This window comes from Anguilla rostrata, chromosome 2, assembly GCF_018555375.3.
Source record: "Anguilla rostrata isolate EN2019 chromosome 2, ASM1855537v3, whole genome shotgun sequence".
In the NCBI taxonomy this organism is placed as follows: domain Eukaryota; kingdom Metazoa; phylum Chordata; class Actinopteri; order Anguilliformes; family Anguillidae; genus Anguilla; species Anguilla rostrata.
Genome location: NC_057934.1, coordinates 19,576,308 through 19,599,638, shown reverse-complemented (window position 1 = coordinate 19,599,638; position 23,331 = coordinate 19,576,308). Strand labels below are relative to the sequence as shown.

At 44.1% G+C, this 23,331-nt stretch overlaps 1 protein-coding gene and 1 long non-coding RNA gene across 3 annotated transcripts in view; one reads left to right on the top strand and one right to left on the bottom strand.

Annotated features, from left to right (window-relative positions):
* Positions 1-1,137: 1,137 nt before the first annotated feature.
* LOC135247532 (metastasis-associated protein MTA3-like) overlaps positions 1,138-23,331 on the bottom strand; it is a 45,962-nt gene continuing 23,768 nt past the window's right edge. The window contains exons 9-19 of one of the 2 annotated variants that reach the window (XM_064321077.1): positions 22,154-22,342; positions 21,095-21,169; positions 20,100-20,158; positions 19,869-19,993; positions 17,693-17,847; positions 16,718-16,940; positions 9,303-9,395; positions 8,812-8,994; positions 7,586-7,617; positions 6,573-6,694; positions 1,138-3,193 (exon numbers count right to left, since the gene is read on the bottom strand). In XM_064321077.1, the coding sequence (XP_064177147.1) occupies positions 3,028-3,193; positions 6,573-6,694; positions 7,586-7,617; positions 8,812-8,994; positions 9,303-9,395; positions 16,718-16,940; positions 17,693-17,847; positions 19,869-19,993; positions 20,100-20,158; positions 21,095-21,169; positions 22,154-22,342 (1,422 nt within the window). In that variant the 3' untranslated portion in view covers positions 1,138-3,027. Of the gene's footprint in view, positions 3,194-6,572; positions 6,695-7,585; positions 7,618-8,811; positions 8,995-9,302; positions 9,396-16,538; positions 16,941-17,692; positions 17,848-19,868; positions 19,994-20,099; positions 20,159-21,094; positions 21,170-22,153; positions 22,343-23,331 lie in introns of those variants that run through there. The other variant, XM_064321076.1, reaches the window with a different exon arrangement.
* On the top strand, positions 11,777-15,090 carry LOC135247535 (uncharacterized). Its single transcript, XR_010328230.1, has 3 exons — positions 11,777-11,853; positions 13,829-13,929; positions 14,171-15,090. It is a non-coding gene; the product is annotated as an uncharacterized LOC135247535 (long non-coding RNA).

The window sequence follows — 23,331 nt, the reverse complement described above, 5'->3', positions numbered from 1 at the left end:
CTCGCAGTCGCAATGCTAGCAGAGACCGTAAAAAAACAGTATGCCGCTCACACACAAGTGAGTTGAAGAGCGAGCCTGTTGCGTTAGCTCCGCCTACCCTCTCTGGCGGACCAACCACTGATGGGTGATGGAAAACGCGTCACTAACTGTGCGCTGCTTGTGATTTTTCCTGGGAATGTCGCCACAGACACCCAGTTCATAATACTTGGTAATACTGCAAATGCAAGGGCTTTCATCAGTAGGCCATAGGCTCCATCACCATTGTATGTTACCTCATTAGGCAATAGATAGTGACTTAACAGACATTTATTTAACAGACATGCGCGCACATAAATACATGCTAAAACACATACATTCTAGCTGATAGAAACACATAGGCGTGGATTCAGTCATTTTTTTCTTTACCATGAATAAAAAATAAATGAAAGTATTTGTCATATTTTTAAATAGAAGTGTTTTTAATGGTGTATTGTGTACACGACAGAACTACTAATTGTTTGTATGTTCAGAGGATCTGCTGTATAGAGCTAGCTAACATTAATTTAGAAATGTGGCATTGTCAGGTCGCTACACTAGCTTAGTTAAGAAGTTGTTAACAGTAGAAACAGCACAGTGGTGAATTTGATCGTTCTCACTTTAAGAAAATGGATATACCTGCCATGAATAAGTCATTGTCTTGCACCAGTTTCCATACGAATCACAGTGCAAATTTCGGTGCTTGAAATTAGAGCTGTCTGTACTAACGTTATGCACTCAGTTGGTTGACTCGTTAGGAAGGTGGCTAACTCAAAATGGCGCAAGCAAAATGGTATAGTTTTGGTGTATTTTTTGGGATTTTAGAGATATAAATAAGTTTCCCACAAAGTTGCAAAATCTGTACATATTTTTTGGCAATTATATTAGCTAGCAAGGAAGCCAGTGTCAGTCATCCAAGGTTCCCATAAGCAAACACACTACCCAGTGAGCTACTAGTGAAGTAGTATCTGATGTTTTTATCGGCTGATGTAGTTAAATGTCTGTAGGCAACCTGAAAAGTGCCGAATTCTGCCCTGCCAAGGCGTAACTTGAACGGGATGGCATACATGCCATTTCAATATAGCTCCATTGTAGTGACAAGTAACAATGCATACCAGAATCTACAACTGCATGTTTTATTCAGTATATTTCATGGCACATTTTTGACTATCAGAAAAATACAACATGAAAATACATACAAAAAACAGGTGCTGTTGGAATGGTTTGAACCAAGCTGAGTGGGTGATTCCTCATTTCATTGAAGCACAGGGAAGTAGGGAATGAAAATTTTCCAGAATATTTTCTGGACGATAACTAGCAACCAGATTTGATTTAGAGCCCCATGTGGCCATTCTGAAAAGGTATTCTATCAAAAATGGGGTCATATCCACATCACAGAGACATCCCTGAGGGAGTGCAGGCAGTCAGCAGATTCCTTGGTCTGCATCATCCAGACCTGACCACTACAGGTCTCACTCAGGGAGACTGGCCTGGGGGGAGGAGCTAAAGGGAAAAGATGCAGAATTACTAGATTGGCTACAGGATTATATCAACATCACACTGCTCTACCCAGAATTATCTACTGAAAGGATACATATTATAGCAATGGACTTTTGAGCTACGTTCAACAAGGCTTACTTTTGCGGTAAACAATGTTGGTTGCTAATGGTGGTCCTTGGTGGTGCCGCTAATACAATTTAAATGAAAATGGATGTGAATAATCAGTGTCAATTTCGCCATGGCTTCTGCAGTATTAGAATACTTTATAGACAGATAATATATGCATAAATATGGCTAGTTAGGTCATTTATTTCAGAAGTTGAGGTTATTAATAGCTAGATAATATGACTAGTAATCACATAGTACATGGATGAATAGCGAGCTACCAAGCAAATATAGCTAGCTAACATTAATGTTATTGTGACTAACTAGCTTTAAAGTGTTACCTTGAAGTATGATCGATAGCTAGCTTGAAAAACCAAAACAGAATTTGACAATTAATTTGCTATTTATCTGAAGAACTGACATTGTGATTTAAGTTTGACAGTTACATGATAATTGACAATATCTTGATGTTTTCCCCAGCTAGATGTGCAAATGCAGAAACTTTGCTCCTACAGCTATTTGTTTGCCACACTTTTTTTCAGATTGTTAGCTAACATCGGTGAACATTACTGGCAAAAATAAACTGACAGGAAAAACTTTAAATATGTTGGCAAATGTTTGTGAATATTCGCCTTGTTGAACGTAGTTCTGTTGTTTCAAAATCAATGGCTAATCTACAAGCACAGAGAGATTGGAACCTAGAATCTCAAGTCTCATTGCAAATGCTGCCATATACAGAATTCCAAATACAGAATTGATTACAGTACAGCTGACAAAAGAATTAATTCAGTCTCAATAAAAACAGACGTTCAGTGCTAGCATACATTCATTCATTACTTTTAAAAGCTGGGGTAAATCTAGTAATTCTATATCTGCGTGCATACCTTAGTGGATCCATCTAGACATGCCTGAAATATAAAACCAACTGAGTCAGGTTTATTATTTTTTTTAATACACCTTAAATAGCATCAAACATATTCACCATCATTTAGCACTCACAAGAGACGCATGGTAAAAACAAAAGAATTTTGCATTACTCATTTCTCAATTCACTCACTCAGACACACACACACACACACACACACACACAAAGAGTCTTTTCAACATACTGTACACCTTATTAACATTTCAGAATATCTGTGTCCATTTTCACCACAAGGGGGCTGGTGACACCAGCAGGCTCAGCACCAAAAAAACAAGGAATTGTGGTTTCTCCCTTCTCGTCAGTGATGTCATCAACATGCGACAATGGACTACTGGATTCAGAGTGAAGGAGAGCCGGTACTTTTCACAGTACAGGAGAGGTGGCGGGGTTTGGCAAGGACCTGTGTGAGCAGGATAGTGGTGCCATAGGGGCTTGGATTGGAGTGGCAGTTCTTTGTGGGATGATAAAGCAGGGGGCAGAGTTCAGTCATGAATGACAATGGGGCCCCGGGCCCTTAGGCCGGGGTGGAGCGCAGCGGGGAGTGATCCGTGTGAGGGCGCTGGAAGAGACCTCCTCAGGCCGATCTGCTCGCACGGCTGCCTGCAGGCCCTCCTAAGCTGGGAACGAGAGAGCAGCCTGCGGACCTTCCTGCAAAGGGAGAGGAGGGTGCGGTTAGACGGTGGCTCGTGTACATTCCTGTTGGGGGAGAGGAGAGGACATTGAGAGAGGTGCGTCCAACCTTCCTTGAAAGGGAAGAAAATTGTGGGCACTGTTGGATACCGTGCATTTTCAGGCATAAGGAAACTTGATTCAAACGAGACTTGATTCAAATTAGAACTACATCAATGACAACGGTTCAGCACAGTGAACATTGATTTTTACGTTCGTAGGCTCAGCATGAGGAGTCAACAGACAAACAGAGCTCTTTCTTAAGTGCTTGAGAACATGATGTTCTCTAATGCAATAGAGGGGAGTCTGATGATGTAAAAACGATTCCATGTGGGAACGAAACATAATGAAAGTAATCTGAGAGATGGACAAACTGCCTTGCGTCGCACGTCTCTGCACAGTACATGAGCCAGACAAAGTCATTTACAGACAAGCTGCTCTTTAGAGTAGATATTAGTCCAAATAAGGCCTAAATGATCTGGGTTCTAAATATGGAATTTGCTGGAATATTACACCCAATCAATATGAGTTTGTTTGTGTGTGTGTGTCTGTGTGTATGTGTGTGCGTGCATGTGTGTGTGTTTGTCTGTTTGTCTCTTTCACAACCACATCTGCAGGCTCAGAATCAAGGCTGAAGAAAGGAGCAAAGCACTGAGCTGGACTATGTACCTGCACTCAGCAAGACAGGCAGAAACCTGTATCCAAGAAACCTCGCATATCACAGAGTGATGGGAATATCAGTTATGACCAGGGCTTGAAGTGGAGAAACATAAGTGCCAGTACTAACTTGCTGAAAAGATAGGTTCCACTGCAGCTGCCACCATTTACAGAATACAGTTGGGGTAAGAAAGCAGTAGCATTGGAGCGGGAAAGAGGGAAATGGTAGTGGTGGCTGCGCACACGACTCCAAAACCGACATCTGGAACTAAGTAAGGTAACAAGATGCAATCTTGGAAATGCAGTCCATTTGTATGACATGTCAATGGGTGGCTCACTTGGATTAATCGTTATGGACTACAATACAATGACTGTTATAGGAATGACATAAAGAAAATCTCAGGGGTGCTGCATACATAGCGTCTATGAGAAGTTGCAGGATGCTAGAAAAAGTTTTGATATTAATATTAATAGAGTAAAATGGAGAAGTCCGCGTACTGGTCCATTCTGGCCCACTTTAAGCACTACGTGTGACACAAGACAAACTAGCCTGTATTATACACATGCACATGTCTCTCTTTTCTTTGTAGTCCCTTAGTTATGGTTGAATATATCTGTTAACATATTATTTAACCTATTCCTTGTACCCCCCTCTAAGACAACAATGGTAATTGGATTGTTAAGGACCATCTAAAGTTACAATCTGATTTCTATATTTTCACATCAACAGGAAGTGTAAATTGTAGATTTTGTCTAATGATTTCATGAGTAATTTTCAATCTGATTAACTCAGCTTTTAATTGGCTGAATATCTGGACCGATTACTTATTTAAAAAATGTTGTTTTCCATTCTAATGCCCTCATCTCAGGGCTCAATATTGACATTCAGGGGTTCTCTGCTTTCGAAGGGTCAATCTCTTCTGGCCTCATCTGGCCCCGAGAACAAACAACTCACCATGCATCCTCTCAAAATAAAATCACATAAATGTACCATACTATCACTAAACCCGCTGTAAGGCATTCAGGACAAATGAGGAGGTAGATCTTCAGTCATAAGCCAGGACTGCCCAGACAGTCATGGTGATATGGGACAGTTGGTTTTTCAGAATAATGTGGCTCCAGACTTGATTTTTTTTTTCTTTTTCAGGGTTAATGTTTTTATTTTTCCATTCATCGTATACTGGGACTGTTCAGACAATTCTCAAGCTAAGAGCTGTATATCAAATACAATTCTGTGGACTTATGAGAGAGAAGGGAGGCAAGGGTGATAAACCACTGAAAATAAGTGTTTGGGCTGCTGTTACACTTGGGCAGCTCGTGGGTGCGAAAGGGGCTGAGGAGGTCCTAGAGGTGAGGATTGGATGGGAAAGCGGGGATATATGTATGCTTTGATTTATCACTTTCTTTCTGTATCGCAATTAATTACTGATATAATACCAAAAAAGGAAACTTGATCATAAAAAATCTGTACAGAAGTTGTCATCTCACCAATGGCCTCATTTTACAGATCACATGACATACAAGAGCGCATTTGGTCGCCCACCGGTCACCTTTAATTGCTGCGAACGACCTCATGTGCGGAGGCGAGGAACACGAACCGCACCTGCTGCTGCAGTCGCTCCCGAACAAGGCTCGTTTGTCTCGGGCCGGCAGAAGCCTCATTGCTCAGACCGCGGCGCTAAATTTAGCCCGGCGTCAGCCCTCGCAGGCGCTGATGGGCCCTGGAGCCAGGGCTCATTTGGACGAGCCGCTAATGGAAAGCCATTCCTCCTAGCCCCCGGCTCCTGCCTCCTCTCCCCCTCATGTTTGCAGGGTCATTGCTCATCTCCCGCACGCGGATGTGTTAGCCGCGACTGCGCGTGCCACGCTAAGTCGGAGCACCTACAGCTACCCGTCTGACACCTGAGACCATCTACTATATCTGTCTAACACCTAATGCCTGTTATCTGTTTCACACTCTGTGCTATCTGTCTAAAACCTGGTATCTCCTGCACTATCGGGCTCACAACTAACTTTTACTTAACTCTTTCCTATCTACGGAGACCCCTCCTTGGAAGGCAGCCTAAGGGATCTGCTGCCATGGTCCAATAAGGTCTGGTTGCCAGGCAGCCTAATTATTGACAGGACCATTTCCAGAATCAGTAATAATTTCTAGCTCACTAATAATATGACTAGATTCTGTGCACCAGGCTAGGTGCAATATGGCCTACTTTGGCCGACATTAAACCATGACTCTCAAAGGGGCGTGACCAATCTGGTAATTACCTATTAACTATGGTCCTATCATTAACTAATCAGTAACTGTCTCTGCCAATTAAGCAGCTGAAACCATAAGAAAGACATGCCATTAGACCTTTCATGCCTTGTAAACTGATAATTATATCCGGTGCCAATCAAAATTTGTCCCCACACCCCTAAACCCCCCCTCCCCTCCTTTGCAGGGTGTTCTGGTTGGTACAGTTTTTATGTTGTGCTGCTTTTGTGTTTAGGGAGATAATGAGCAGCTGTGTTCAGGGGATTTTTGATGGGTTCTGTCACATGACCTGTTGCCATGGCGAGCCACCGCACAGTTAGAAGGCAGATGAAGGCATATGTATGCCTGTAGGCATAGGGATGTGGAGGTGACCTGCGGTGGGCAATATTGAGATGAGAGCAGGTGGTGAGGGAACACAGCTCTCATCTTTACCTTGGATGCACCTACCTGGTCTCCCGGGAAACAAGGAAGAAGCTGTCATCGGGGGCGTCAACGCAATTGGGGCGGCTCTTGCGGAGCATGGTGCTGTTATTACGGAGGCTGCTGCTGCCACTGCTCTGGCCATTGTGCTGGGAAGTGGGGTTATGCAGGGGAGAGGGATAGAAGCAAGTTTATGTCGGGAGGAGGGAGGGTAGACATGAGTGTATATTACTCATAAAACAGACAGCTGCAGCTCCTTGCTGTGAGTGTCAGCACTACTCGCTACACCACTGTGCCACCCCTTCGTTTCCAATCCAAAAATGAATGTTTTTATTTCTAATATTCATGGAGGACTCCACCGGTCAGGGCCCACCTATCCACAGGGTTCAGCCTATAAACTCAGGTAGGCTCTCCAATTTCCGACAGAGAAATCATGAATAAAGATTGTTTATTTTTCAAAGCAGTCGGCTGAAAATCATTCTCGTATCATTGTACATTTGGACTATTTTTTGGCTGGACCCCAACAGCGGGGCCAGCCCTACAAACGCGAATGTCTTTGACTGAGTGCTGAAGTTACACCATTGGTCGGCCGAGTTATTAAGTTACACCATTGGTCGGCCGGATCACGTGTGTTAGGTCCAGCCATATACTAGGTTTTAACCTGGTCTAGTTCATTTCCATTTAAACTTTGTTTGAGGTTCCATCTATTCCTTCTATTTTTGGGCTTCAGAGTGGGAAGGCTGGGTTAAAGTTGACCAGGCTTCATTGTGTAACCACAACATTCATTCCTGACAATGACACCCAACGTGGCCACAGCCTAACAGGTGTAATGTGTCATAGAAATAAGCCCCTCCTCCAAAAGGCAGCAGCTTACTCCTGTTGTAAGTATGGCGTGTAGTGTGTTACCTAATCATTGGCTCACAGAGCACGTGTGGCTGCAGGTGGCATAACAGTAACTTGAGAGACACAAAAAAAATGTTACAGCCCAATTAGTGCCAGACACACTGTGAACAGAGACAGGGGGGCGGGGTTGTACTCACCAGGATAGGGGCTCCCATGTGACCTGTGTGGTCTGCACAGAAAACAATAAGAGATTGAGATAAAGAAGAGCATATTGAACGCACAAGGATGCCCTCTCTCTGCCTGATCAAAGCAATAAGAGAACCTACTCTGCACCAGTATATCAGGGGCCTCAGCACAAACAGTGCACTTTCAAACTGAGGCATTCAGGACTGATGGAAGACATGTGTTCATTTGTGCCATTTCCAGCGAACAAGCAACTTGTCATGGAAATCAGTGGAAATCAACTTGGGTTAATTATCAGCTGCTATAACAGAGGGCCCTGGGGTTGGCAAGTGTAAATTACAAAACACTTTTTTTCTCCAAGTAACAAGGAATTCCAGTTATTTTAATTATATTTAAATCTAGATTTTTTTTTTCCATTAAGTGATAATCTGATAAGCGCACATGTGGATTGAATTAATTGCTCCCGTTTTTAGACAGACTGTGAGGATTGAGTGGTCGGTGGGGGTAGAGAGGAGCAGTAATTGGGTCTCATCGCCAAATCACTCTCGAATTAGTGCAAGGCCTGTCAGTATGACAGCCCAGACTCATCAGACATGGTGGCCTCTTCAGTCCGTGTGCCCATAGCAACTAGCATGGAGAGAGATGCAGATTTTATCACCCCAGCTACATTACACTCTGCGCTTGTATAATCGCATTCTCTGCCCTATGAGGACATTTGTAATGTAGGGAAGGAAGAAGATCTTATGCCGATGCAGTAAAATTTTGCAACAAATCAGCCTGATCGCTCTGTTTTTTATACAGATCATAGCAGGGCTGCCCAACCCTGTTCCTGGAGATCAACTGTCCTGCGAGTTTTCATGACAACCCAAATTTGGCACACCTTATTTTACTAGTTAGCTGCTCAGCGAGAGCTCTAGCTGTTGAATTTGATTTGCTTTGTTTGTGTTGGAGTGAAAACCTACTGGACAGCAGATCTCCAGGAACGGGGTTGGGCAGCCCTGGTCTATAGTCTTTTGAGGTCATCAAGACTATAGACCCAACTGTTATGTTGTCTTTAACAATTGTTAAAATGTGCGTGCGACTTTCCTTGTTGATGCATGTGTACATGTGAATGTTAGTGTATGAATCAGGTGGAAGACATCCCTGAAATTAAAACAATTCAGATTACTTTGTTGCCATGTGGTCTCAGGTAAAGAACTGAAATGCGTGTTTCCGCATCTGTGTGTGATTGGTGGATCACCTTGTCCGAGCGCTCCCCCTCGTCTCTCTGCTGTCTCTCCCCTGCTGTGGTGCTGATAGCTGCGTTTTCCCAGCATACCGAGCGGCCCATGGCTGGGCAGGGACGAGAGCAGGCTTCGGGGGGGCGGAGCTTGCAGACCAGGGGTACGTGGGGTCTGAGGGGTGTGAGGAGCTGGGCGTGACTCTGATAAAAACACATACCATGTTAGAAAAAGATAACAAGATAACTTATTACAATAGGTGTCACTATAGGTGTAATGCTTCATACCAAACTGCAACCACTAAGCATAATGTTTTGGTTTGCAGTTTAAGTGTCCAGCACTGAAGTCTTTGTTCTTTTTTTTTTGCTGCCAAAATATAGATGTATTCTAATGCACTATGGCTTTAATTGATTAGCTTTGAATTCCAACGGAATAATTCCAATCTCGGCAATATTAGATCTGATAGCTATTATTTAAATAACCAGCATGTTTATATGTGTGTGTTGCTCACCAAGGTACTGCAGGACACTAGACAGGGTGCTTTTCTGTGAAGTTCGAACCCGTGTTCTCAAGCCCTCGTGTCTCTCCGGTGCTCGGCTCATGTCTGCAGACAAATAATAACCTCAAACATCTGGGGTCATAAATACATGCATATACACATGCTAAAATCAGCTCTGATAGAATACATTGTACTCTGGTAGAGTACATATTATCCCCATAACTCTTTAAATAGGTACAATTTATTTAATTAACACTGCAAATTGTTTCTGATGACCCACTAAAGGCAAAACTAATCTTGCAGAGAGAGGTTAAATGAAGCAGATTAAATCGAGCAGACCTTCCCAAACAGGACTTGGTTGTACATGACACAGTGGGGACACATGACCCTGAGTCCAAGCACACCTATTTCAGTTTGTCACATGACTTTTATACTTTCATACTTATAAAATTCCTTGATTTGTTAAATTAAAAGAGAAATTGTGTGTGATGATGGATATTTTAGATACTTACATTCATTTCTAACAACTTGCTAGCTTTAAAATGACACTTCCGAGTGAGCACAAACCTGAATATAGACAGAATCTAGACATCTAGAGGGGTGTCAATCTAGGTTCAGAGATGTTTTGACAGAAAAGGACTGGGTTAGCTCAATGTAGCCCAAATTTAGCACAAGTTTCCAAAAGTCAAGACATGTATACAGTCCAGACGTTTGGTCAGAAACCGGCTAAATTTTAAAGTTTTCTAGCCAGCTAGGACATCGGCAAGCTCTATCTGGGTAAAACCTGAGCTACACTGGGGCTAAATTGAGCTAAGCCCATTGGTTTGTGTCAAAACATCTGACAGCTTAGATTTCCACCCTGCTAGAGGTCTAGAGTCGATCTATATTCAGGCTTGTGCCCACTAGGGTATCAGGGTATTCAGGGGTTTGTTGTTTAAAGCAAAAAAAGAGAATATGAAGTAACTACAAAGTAGCTTACACAGTGACAGAGGTTGCACAGTATGTGTGCATATTAACCAAACATTCTTCAAAAGAGTATGTTTAATCTCATTTTAGAGTGGAAGTAATTCCTATGGCCAGGCAAACTATGCTCAAGGAAGCATAGCTTCCAGTACCAATCTTAATACATGGGTTCTGGGAAGTGAAGATCTTCTTTGTTTACAGTTATGAATTAAAGCAATAGAATGAATGTGTTGCTGTGCAAGCTACTTTGGAATTACTTGACGTGTGTTTTCTTCCATTAGACCACAAACCCTGATGGCCCTGAAAACCACCGTTGTAAAGTCTGCAAGTCATAAGAAACTTATGTAAGTATCAAAAACATTTATCATTGGATCACACACAAAAAACTGTCAAAAAAAGTAAAAACTCCAGAAAGTGAATTATCTGTTTAAAGCTTCATTACCATGGGCAATTGCTATTGAATTTTTATGTCCTTATCCACCACTTCCCAAATGTCAAGCACTGAGGCTTGTAAGAAGCACTTTTTGAGGGTGTGGAATTTCGAGTTTGTGTTAGTCACCCTCTGAATTCTCATCACCTTTTTTTAACTCCCCGTACAGCTGGTTCAAAAGAAAGAAAAAAAAGAATGAAAAATGAAATACTACAGTGTAGCATTTTCCCTGCCAAATTTCTTTGTAGATTGAAGGGACATACATAATTCTGTCTGTTTAAAAATATGTATCAAGGATATTCATACAAGAAGGCACTTGTTTTGAGCTCTGTGTAGAGACATGCATTTTAACTCAGTGATTTCTGTTTCTGTTCTCTACCATTGCCATGAATCAGCAGGAAGAGGTGTTTAATTGATCGAGAGCATCCATAGGTTATTCATGCTTCCCCCCCCCCAAAGCACCTTGGTAAATCATATGCTGGAAAAAATCATAGGATGGGGCAGGGGAATTCTTAAAGATATTTATTTAGGGGTAGCAATAAAATGTTCTTTTGTTTGGACAAGAAACTATATTTAATAATTTTTTTAAAGTATTGAAAAAAATTATATGAAGTCCTGGATTCATAAGGTGTAGCTGAATGAGTATGACAGTCACACATTAAAAACTGAAACAGCAGGGTGATGCTGTTCCTGTGCTTTAGTGCTACCTGAGGAAGGGTCTTTTACCTCAGTTGCTCCAATAAAACTCAATCTGTGGAAACGGCTCACAGAATAAGTGGGGTGTATAACTGTAACCCCCTGGATAATGACAGTGGCGAAGATATTAGTTTGGCTGGGGGAATGGTGGGGTGTAGGGGCTGATGCTGCTGTAAAGAAAATATTAATCATGGAGCAATTTCAGAAAATGTCACTCTCTGGCGAAAAATAAATCATTTGACGTTTGATGTCACTGGCCTGCACCAAATTCATTCAATTTAATTACTGCCAAAATGTCATGTTTTACCTGAAGACAACGGTGCACAAACTGTGGGTCGTGACCTAAATTTGGTTCGCGGGACGTATCTATTGGGTCGTGAAATCATTTTTAGTTACCCCGGATTTAAACCAAAACATGGCATTCCCGCAGCGTTCAGCGCTCTAGCCGGAACTCATTGTTTTCAATGGAGAAATGTGACCCACGTAATTCCTTCTGCACTCTTGCTAAACTGCTTAAAATAATTGTTTTTGACGCTCTTGCTTGGCTAGCTAGTTCTTGTTCAGGCCCGCAGTGCGTAAACTATGGGTCGGCCATTCAAATTTAGCTCATGGGGGATTATCTTGGTCGGTGTAGTTTACAGCAACAGTGCATTGTAATTAAGCCTGTAAGGAAAAAGGTGTTAGTATTAAGTAGGCATAATGTGTTTCTACAAATAAATGCTAAATCGAAAAAATAAAACTAGTTAAAACCATAGACTGTCGAAAAATGAAAACGCATTTTTATTGTTTGCATTTGACAGTGAATTTCATATGATCAAGTATGCCTGCTTTAATGTTGACTGGTGCGTCATTCTTCTGCACTCCACGCCTATTCTACCAATTAACTTGTTTATTGCTTATACAACGTAAGATAGTTTATCTAATCATGGCGATTCGGTCTTTTTGTGCTTTTGACTTCAAACAAAATATGTAAGTATTGAATTATTAGCAATGTTTAGAAATATCATCATTAGAAATGTGTTTAAAGTTTCCCACTGGGAAATGGCTAAGTGATTATGTCCCATTAAAGAGAGACTCACTGGCGATAACTGTAACGTTATAATGAGAAGAAAAAATGTTATATCCTACGGTTTTCTGTCTGGCAGCTTTGCGCACTTTACCCATACTATGCCTCATTGATAAAGCCTTAAATTCTGTTAATTTGACAATGCTTTCTATGATTATTGCTAATTTCAGTAAACTTTGTCATTTCATTTAGGTTTTAGGTATTAAAAACATGGCCGTTGTCAGCAGTTCAACAATTAATTATCAATTAATTTTTGGTAATGAAAATGACATTTCCAATTTGGGTTGCGAAAAGTATGAATTGATATTTTTGATCATCACTGAAAAGGTTTGTGCACCCCTGCGTTAAGACACATCTACAGTGAGAGTCATGTCTCCTCTTGAAATCATAATTCTCTCAAATTGCATAAAGGGCTGGCAATAGGTGGGGCAGAAACAAGGTATGGACAATCTGGATTGGTGAAGAGCAATAGGTATCAGGACAGAGGTGGGCAATGAGAGCTGTATCATGCCAGTTTCTTGTCTCAATTACTTAATTAGCCCTAACATGTACTCCAGCTACATTTCTAGATAAGCGCACTGACAGCTGAAGACTGTTATTGTGTCTATATGAAACGTTCTACTGTGATCGAATCTACATGCGAACCAATGTGGATGTATACAGCCAGTTGGCTCATTCAGCCAGGGTAACTGGTGGAAACAAAAACCTGAATACAGACCAGCCTTCCAGGACTGGAATTTCCCGCCCCTAAATCACGATATTTGGTGGGGGGGGGGGACATGTAGGCCTTGAGGGGCGTATATACAAGCATGACTGTATACTGGTGGGTAATGTCAGGACTGGGAAAGTCAGGACTTGAAATAAAAGGCAGATATTAGTTGTAATTGGTGAGGAGGGTAGTGGTAGAGGCATTAAGTGATAAGGTGAATCATGCCACTGTGCTCAGATGAGTATTTCTCTATCAGGCATGTAAGAGTGTGTAAAGGTCATAGGGGTGTGTGATCACAAGCAACCGGTTTGGCGATCGGTTAATCATACATCAAACCTGAACCTCTTACCAGGGGAACATGCCAGACATATAAGGCCTCACTGGGGCAATGGAGGCAAGATGACAATGCTTCAATCCCACAAATCTAACACTACTTGCTATCAGAGCATTTGCTACCTTTGATTTGTGTGCAATAATCCACCCCCCCTCTAGGAAGTTAAGTGAAAGTGGAACACAATGCAGCATTACTATGCTCTCCCTTTGTTACTAAACTGTACGATGTAACACTATTGGGCAACTATACTGGTCTCCAACCCAGTGCCAATGTCTACCTGTGAATTACAACTCAGTCCATGATTTTTATGTTTCCTTGGGCGGTTCTTATGTCAAAGCAGCTGTTCCCCAGGGATGTTCCAGTGCCAATGAAATCATGTGGATGGCTGAAAATGCAGGACTTCTGCACAGCAGCGTGGTGACACAAATGGAAAGGGAGGGGGTAAGCGTAGTTCGTGCCCCGCCGGGTCATCCAAAGAGGTGATGGGATTGGACAGGAGAGTTCATGTGAGAGACAGAGGAGGAGCCTTGTTTGACCCCACCCCCTCCTGAACTCTGCCTGACCCAGACATTCAAATGTCAACCAACAAACATAGACACACAAAATGATGACAAGTCAGAGGGAATGCTTTCAGCCTTAAGTTTTATTTATTTAATGAATGTAATTTATTTTTTGGCCACAGGACAGTCACACGAAGAAACAGAAGCCAACAGAAAAGGCATGCCACCTGGACACTGACAGAGTGACATGGAGAGACTGCTGCCAATGGGAGACTGTGGGTGGGGGCATGTGGTGATGGATGTATGGCAAGAGAGGACAGAGTGTGAAAATAACAAAAATGAATGTTAATAACCGGACAGTGAGACTGCAATCTGAATTCAAACAAAAAATGCGTTCAATGGATTCTGTGGATGTCATTGTGACTTAAAAGTAAAGCTGATTGCCCTTCCCTGGTTTCAAGATCATCCCTGAGGAACAGATCCAGTTTGGTGAAGGGGCCAAGATATATGCACTGGCCGGATTACATCATAAATAGACAAACACTCCCACTGCAGCACCATGCCCCCCTTTCCCGAGATCCCAGATGATCATGAGTGCCCTTGACAGGCTCATCCAATCATAGCTGGTGGGATAACCAATGACCCATTTCTACATTTTCTTAATTTGCTGAGCAGATGTTTACCCAGAGTAATTAAAAGTTCATTATCTTTTTGCATGTGTTGCCATCTGCATATCTGTATATTTTACGGAAAGCAATTCAGGTTCAGCACAAAGTTCAAGGTAGCAGCGCGCTGACAAGAACTTTGAACCCGAAATCTTTGGGTTTTGAGTCTGGTTCCTGAATAGATACAGCAACATACTGGTTGTTGGTTGTGCATTTCAGATCGAAGCTAAAACCACCAATTGGATTGGCGAGGGAGCTTGTCAATTTCCTGGCAGAATTTTTCCATTTACGATGCGGAGAGCTGGAACAAAGGCTATTCCTGCTTCCGGCTAATTCAGAGACCAATAAGCCAGACAAGACCAAAGGAAACTTGTGTGGCACGTCTCTGGTGCTGCCGCCACCACAGCACAGCCATTATTGTTCACACAGATATTCCAGTCTCAACTGCCCAACCTTAGAGGACTCGCAATCTGACATTTTATAATTTTTACAATTTATTTTAAACTGATACGCATTTGAAAATGTACAGGTTGGTTTCTTTGGCTTCAAGTTTAGGTATGGAATCTTGGTTACAAACCTAGCTGAAAAACTGCGCCCACCTGCTTCCTGCCTAACTGATTCTTTTCTCGCTTTCCTTGCCTTGGTTGGGAGCCAATGTCTCCGAAGAAGGCTGCCCAGTTTACAAGAATGACCAGCACAAAAGGCAGATCTCACTGACCAATCACCCACTGAGAGGTACGTCTTTGAGCCCGGTTCAGACTGATCAGTTACCCAATCAGAAAGTACACCATGCCCCCTCCCAGACAGCTGCAGTGACATCTGTTTGCACGTTTCATGTGTTTGCACAAGTGTATTTTTTGGGGTTTTATGTTTGCAAAAGCTAAAGGGGGAAAAGGCACAGGGATTAACATCTGTCCACAGAACTGCAGTATCGTTTAAACATTCCCAGGAGAAATTGCTATCATTATCTCAGAGGTGGGTATGGAATTACAGCTGTTGAAAAGCTCGCATTTGTGTGTACAGGGAAGAAAAAAATCACACAAAATTGCAAGCCACACTGCAATGCACCCCCAATCCTGATTGCATTCCCCAAACACCACAGTGCCCCCCCCCCCGCCCTCAATACACAAATGACCCACTGCCTAGCCCCCTAACACACAAACATAATTCCCCCTTTCACCACCGCATGCACACACACCGACACACTCAGATGAACCAGATGAACACCCCACCACACAGACACACAACCCTCCACCACTTAAACAAGCCCCACCCTCACCACATCCCAGACATACAAATGTACATACACACAGGACCTCCTAACAGCTACACACACACCCAAATGTGTGTTTCAGGGCAATATGCTCCACTACCAGCGTGCAAACATTCCAGCAAAAACCATAAGTGTACACATACCAGCGCAGTAAGATATGTGTTCTAGGATTTCTGATGTGCAAAATAAAGCTTTCAGTAAGTAAAATACTTCGCTTTATCTATGTACAGAGTAATCTTCTAAATACAAGGCTCACGCTAGGAGCTCCACTTTAAGTCCTAACTTTCTAAGGCGCATCGCTACAAATAAAAAGTATTAAATAAATAAATAAATAAATAAATAAATAAATAAAAAGCCTTTGTACCCATTTCTTGGATTGTGTCCGCGCGTGCATGCTAGTGTGGTGTAAATATCGTATACCAAATTAAATACAAGTAAGTGTCACATTAAAACAAATAAACAAATAAATACACACATGGTTTTAAAACAGTGAGGCGGGGGGGGAAAGCAAAAATAAAAGAAATTTGGGATTTCCGGATGAAAGAATTTTGATTCGATGCGAGAAAGTTGTGACTGAACGGAAATAATAAAAAAAGGTGATTGAAACAGAACAATGGGGGAGCAGGCATTCTTTATTGGAAACGGGACAAAAATACAAAAAAATATAATAATTATAATAATAATAATAACAATAATAATAATAAAAATAAAAACAATAAGAGACATGGACATGGGAGGGGGGGTGAGAGATGGGGGCGTTAACTGAAATTAGGAATTTAAAGAGCTCTTACACTCCGCCTTTATGGCGCCACAGTTAATGGGCACAAAGGGCCGGCGGGCCGCCTGGCGCAGCCTGATGAGGTCACGGCACATGTGACGGGCCAGCTTGGTGAGGCGCGTGGCCTGCAGGAGGAAGGCCTGCTTCGTCTTCATGGAGGACTTGGGGCTGCCACTGTTCCGCACCGGGACCATGTGAGAGGACTGGCGGGCTCCGTGACCGCGCGGCCGGGGCTCCTGGGGGCGGGGGGCGGAGGGGTAGGACGAGAGCGGTCACGATAAGAGCAGGATGGTATACACGGAACGGATGAGGGTGTTTGTCTGTGGGGGTGGGAACCAGGGTAATGCACAGGTTGTTGGTGGTGGGGGGTGGGGGGGTAATTATGTAACTTAGCACTATCATGATTATGGTTATTATAACTACTTGGAAGATTTTCAAGTCTTCAGAAAATTAACTGAGAGCGCTAAAAGTCCTGTTGTCATGCCAACGTGGAAAGTTCCGAAGTTGTGATGAGAACGCGGAGGGGGTGCTGCGCAGGGCTGCATTAGGGACGGTGCCGCACGCTGTTACCAAGCTCTTGCAGTCAGCGGGATGCCGCTGGACTGCTTCCTCCCCGCCGCTCGGGGGTAATTTGACGAGGGGGAACGGAGCTTCTCGGCTAGCGTGGGGGCAGTCTCCTGAAACCCGCACACGACAATAGCACCGAGCCGCTTGGCTCTGGCCTTCGGTAACCCCCGGCATTGGCGAACCAGTGGCATTGGCGTTACTGTCGCTGATGAAGCGGTGTGGGGGCGTGGCTTACGTTAGGGGACGGGCTGGGGGGCGTGGCTTACGTTAGGGGACGGGCTGGGGGGCGTGGCTTACGGTAGGGGACGGGCTGGGGGGCATGGTTTATGTTAGGGGACGGGCTGGGGGGCATGGTTTATGTTAGGGGACGGGCTGGGGGGCATGGTTTATGTTAGGGGACGGGCTGGGGGGCGTGGCTTACGTTAGGGGACGGGCTGGGGGACGTCTTCTCTTCCCCCTCGGCTCGGCTCGGCATCTTCAGCCCCCCGTACTTCTTCCAGTACGTCCAGCAGGACACGCACAGGCGACACTGCATGTTGGGGGGGCCCCACGAGTACCACTGCGGGGACTGAATGGCTGGAGGGGGGGGGGGGGGTGGAACAGAGTAAGCTGACAGCGATCACATGACATACAGAAACCCTAAACCAGCACCAACGCACCTCAATCCACAGAAGTGATAAACAGGTTAAGCATGAAAGGACATACAAAAATAAATAACAATGAAACACTGCATGAAAGTTCACATTACAGGCATTCACATTATCCAGAGCGACTTACAGAACTTTCACATAGCATTTACATTACATCCACTTATACAGCTGTATATATACTGAAGCAATGCAGGTTAAGTACCTTGCTCAAGGGAATCGAACCTGTGACCTTTAGGTTACAAGACCAGTTCCTTACCCATTATACCAGACTGCCACCCTGTTCACACCAGTCAAATACAAGAACCACTACTTTGAAATACAGGACTCAAAAAAATGGTAAAGTGAATGAGGGACAAGTAGGCAATGCAGAGGCCGCTACACATCCATCCTGACTCGTCCACTTATTAACCAAAGGACATCCCAGCATGCATAGGGTCAGACTAGTTTGCCTACCAGTATGGCTGGCATAGCTGCAAGAGGAGGCCTCGGTGACTTTGAAAGCAGGGCGTTGAGCATTTAGTTACTGCTCAGCTTGACTGACCAAGACAGTCACCTTGCACCTGATTTGCGAGCAGCGGCAATTTTTCATGGGACATTCGGGGATAACACCTGAGACATTTTTCGACGTCCCATCAGCTAAGCATGAGTGAACTGAGTGAACTGGCGGTCATGGAACAGTTGTGTCATCCCTCCTGCAGAACTCCTCATGCAGACACACTCAATGCCATGGTGCATTAGACACCAATTGCCTCTTTTTGTATATGCGTGTTCATTTAACATTTGAGCGAGTATCAGGCTAAATGTTTTATACGGGATAGGTCACTGAAAATGTACTGAGTCATGGATACAGAACGTTTTGGAACCATTATGCTACGCTAGCCTCTTCAGCAACGTTGGAACCACACAAAAAAACAACAATCCATCTATTTCACTTTCACAATACCGATCCTCCAAGCCTGAGTCCCACTGTCCCTCCCTCTCAAGAACAAAGCATTGAGGACAAATGACATGATGTTACCTCATCATTTCTGTCTTACAAAGAGACCGTTCTATTGTATTGACTGTTAATGTTTGTCCTGCCACCTTAATTCTTTCAACTGAGAGCCTCTGAGTGATTAGTGATTAGACGTGGTTAGGTCTCTAAAGGATAGCCCAGACAAAGGCACTGTGTTAACAATCACAATGATTAAGACAAAATTTCTCGATTGATCAGTCTATACACACTAATGACTTCATAAATAATGGTCAACAGTGACAGCATTACCTACCGGCTACCCCTGCCCTAAAGAACTGCCCAAGATACGTTTTTTTTTCACATGAATCAATAATTCATGCAGGTCAATATTTCATATAACTGTTTATAACCTGGTTATAGTTCTGAGCGGACACTATTTTCCCCTTTTTTATCCCTGATTTTTAACTCCTAACTGCCTGCCCTTTCAGTCATCATGATGCTGCATTGAAGCAGCACATCACTGCAGATGCAGGAAATGCATACTATTCCAACAGTTCCAGCCTGGGAGCCATGTCTACTTGAGACCCTATAGATTTCAGAAGACAAATTGAGCCGACCGAAGAAAGCTGAGGAAAAGTTGACTGATCCGACCGACTGGTCTTGCTGGTGCGTCATCAGGAGGACCTAATATAGATCCAAAGGAGACCTGGCAGTTGCTTAGCTGCCCAATAGGATAGGACAGAACCGGTCATGCTCGCCAAGGCTTCAGCTCGAAGCTGTAATGTAACCGCTACCGGCCTGTGTTTACAGCAAGAGCTTCTTCGACCAAGCCCCCCCCACCCCCCACCCCCCCGACACTGTTCCTCAAACAACGATTGACGTGTGAGGGAGCAACTCTGCTTAAAAGATTTCCTCGAGGACGGAGCGAAGGTCCCATGGAGGACTGGAGCCGACAGGCGTCAGAAACGTTTGGATCGTTCGGCAGTACTCACAGAAGCAGCTTTCGCACGCTCGCCCGGCGCCCGCCGTCTGATACCCGCCGGGCCCGGACGCCCCGTTCACTGCCGCCGCCATCTTGCCGTTGCTGACGGCGATCTGGTTGGGGTTGGGCTTGTTACTGCCAATCAGACAGAGAGACCACGTGAGAGAGATTGGTATTACTGCCAAGAAAAGAGGGGAGGCTGGATGATGTGAAATGCGGTATTTATGCGAATATCACTTACTATGTCGGGATGTAAACTTGTTTCAACTTGCTCTCTGCCTCTGCAGCCTTCAGCCGTTTCTGACAGTGAAAAATCATGAGCGTGAGGGACAGTTTATATGTACTGTGAACAGCAGGGCCACATAAACCTAGTTTTCACATGTCCTGTCCTGACACTGCAACAGTGTTATTCAGGGTTTTCGTTGTCCTGGCCCAACGCTGCTGCTGTGTAAATCACATTTTTGACATTAAACTCATACTTGGCATTGTTCTGTCTGACACCACTGCACAGTTAATGGCACTGAAGCAGGACTATGTAACCCCAGTCTCGGGGTCCCCAGTGTGTGCTGCTTTTTCCACAATTTGATGAGAAGAAAACTGAGTTATGAAAGGAACCGTTTATGTAGACCAAAGCAATTGACTGCTTTACAGGCAAAATCCCCCTACATTCGTAAATGTAAGTGTGGACACACGATTTTGAAATCCAATAACCTAACTGTGCGTGGGACTTGACTTGACACAACGACAGACAATGACCCAACCCTGCATTCAAAGCAAAAGAAAACGCAAATGCATGATCTCAAAAAAATAACGGCAGGACCAGAAAACAGAATTTTAAACTTTTACATTTTAAACCTGAATAGGCGGGGGTCCAAAGGGAGTTCAGGAAGCTTACATTTTGAGGACCGTGTTTCACATTTACACTGTCCCAAATGGCACCCATTAAAATATTTTCAATATTTTATAACTTCCTACTCCCTTGGGAATTATATATTTTTTCGAACACCTCGGACCCCCTTTTTAGGAGTTGTAACCTGCTGCAAGGCTATTGAAGTCGGGGAACTTTTACAAAAATTTGTTGTCTAGCCCAATCTGAAGAGCGCATGTTGAGTATTATGGTCATGGCCACTGTAGGCTACCAAGTAGCATTCCTAGCCCATTCATCATTATAAAGACTATGGTAAATACGGTGACATTGCATAGCAGCATTCTGTGCTACAAGCAAACCCAGCTCACCTGTTGTACGTATCTGTCGGTGGTCTTCCACATATAGTAGTACTCGATGATGCTGGTCAACGATTTCCATGGCAGCTGAAACAGATGAGAAGAAGGCAGGTCAAGAAGGGTAGTCAGGTCAATACAGACCACAGCTTCTCCACAGCGGTCAGGATTCAGTCATTCATGGTTAACTGAGGAGTCGAGGTGGGTCACAGGATAACGTGTGGAAATAAAATTAGCCACTGTATATGATATGCCTTCCACTGAAATTCAGAGCAGTTTCCCACCTGGAATACATCAGTTTCAGCTTCAAAGTTAGTATGCACATAGCTTTCAATGTTCAAGCATTTCTAGTTCTGGTTAGTACAGGTTTTGTTTGGATATCAGAATCTGCAGTAAAATATGCTTCACCACAAGTGTATGCTATTATTTTTCTAAATGAATCCCCATCTGTGTAAATAAAATAAAATAAAATACTTTTTCTTTTGTTTTTAAATGAAGCACAGATTCTTACATCTTGCCCAGAAGGAAAATAATGACCTGTCACACAGTGGAGCATCACAGACCTTCTCCAAGTGATCTGTATGCGAAAGACAGACCTGCAAATATTAATGGCAACGGACTGGCATGTCTGCGATTGAGCCTCAAATCGATCAGTCTAACTCAATTACCCAGAATGCCCGGGGCAGGGGAGCCCAGGGTCGGCCTCAATAAGACGACTGCGGTAGTGTGCGATGTACAGTGTGTGTTCAGCGACATTTGTGCGTGTGAGTGTAAGTTGCATAGCCCTCTCACACTCTGGTGTGTGGCCAGAGAAGGGGTCGGCTCTACAGCAGGACAGGAACATCTCGCCCTTCTTAGCTTCTCACGCCCGACTCCCCAGACTCTCCTGCTGCCATTTCTGTTCTTGGACTCTCTCACTCTCACTCTCCCTCCCCCTCCCTTCCTCCCTTCCTCCCTCAGTCTCACACTCCATCTTGCTCCAGCCCTCCCTCTCGGAAGCCCATCTGCCTGTCCCTCCCTCTCCCTCCAGCGATGTAATCGGGAGCGCGGTCCTCAGGGGGCGGGGCCACTCACAAAGTCTTGCCGAATGTCGTTGAAGTCCTTGCCGTACTTCTCCAGGGCCTCCTCGAACAGGTTGGCCTCGGACGAGCTCCACTCCTCCATCTCGTCCCGGCAGAGGACCGGGCCGCCCTGCGGTACGAGCACGCCGATGGCGCTGGACAGGTCGTAGCCGTGCCGGTGCAGGGTGTCCATAGCGTGGAACTGTGAGAAAAGAGGGCGGGTGAGCAGATGGGTGTGTGTGTGTGTGCGTGCGCGGTCCAAACTCAGACCGACAAATAGCTCACTGCCAAAGGGAGGCACCTCGAATCATAATGAAAACTGCAAACGAAACTGACGCGTGAATGTTCCGCCAATACATTATTTAATCTCCCTCTCTCTTGTGCGGTTACACGTTTCCATGGAGTGACAGTCACGATTTATCTGCAGTAAGGGGGACAATACTCCTCGACTTACATCTTTTCCAGCTGGGCCTAACTCCAGAGAGAGAGAGAGAGAGAAATATGGCTGTGAAGGGGCTGAACGTTTGTGTGCATGCGTCAAGTACCGGCCTGTCCAAATGCGCGTTGCAATTCAATTCACTGGCTGGCTGTAGAGACTGGCTTTTAATCAATGTAACAGTTCTCAACAGCAAGTTTCCCTCCGCAGTGCTCACTCATTACAAGGCGGCATGTACAGCCTTCTCCTGCCCATTTCCGTTTATCAATGCTGGACCTCTTTCCACTTTAGAGAAATCGCACCCACGAGTAGCTTTTTGCTGTGGACTTGGATAACGGGGTAACTGGATAACTGGGTTTCAGTTGTACCAGGCGGCCCAGGAGAAAGAACAGTTTTGGCTCAGCGACTTGTAGTGGGACGGAACTAGAATACGACACAGTTATATGATTGTAGCCCTGCAGTTCACATCAACAAATGACCGCACACTTACAAATACACAAATGCAAGCACATATGTACAATCTGTCAAGTGAAAGGAAGGGAGACTGCCATTCAAAAACCCTCTATTTATTTTTTGAATTAAAATTTTGGCCAAGTTTCTCATTTAATTATGGGCCAAGATGCACCTCGGAGATCTTTCGATTTGCCGCTCAAGTGGGGAGGACAGAATGTCCTTGCAGTCCAGCTGATTCTCTCGATTATTAACAATTCAGTGCTCTGGAGCTAATTAAGGGGGGGGAGCTGAGGCTGTGGATT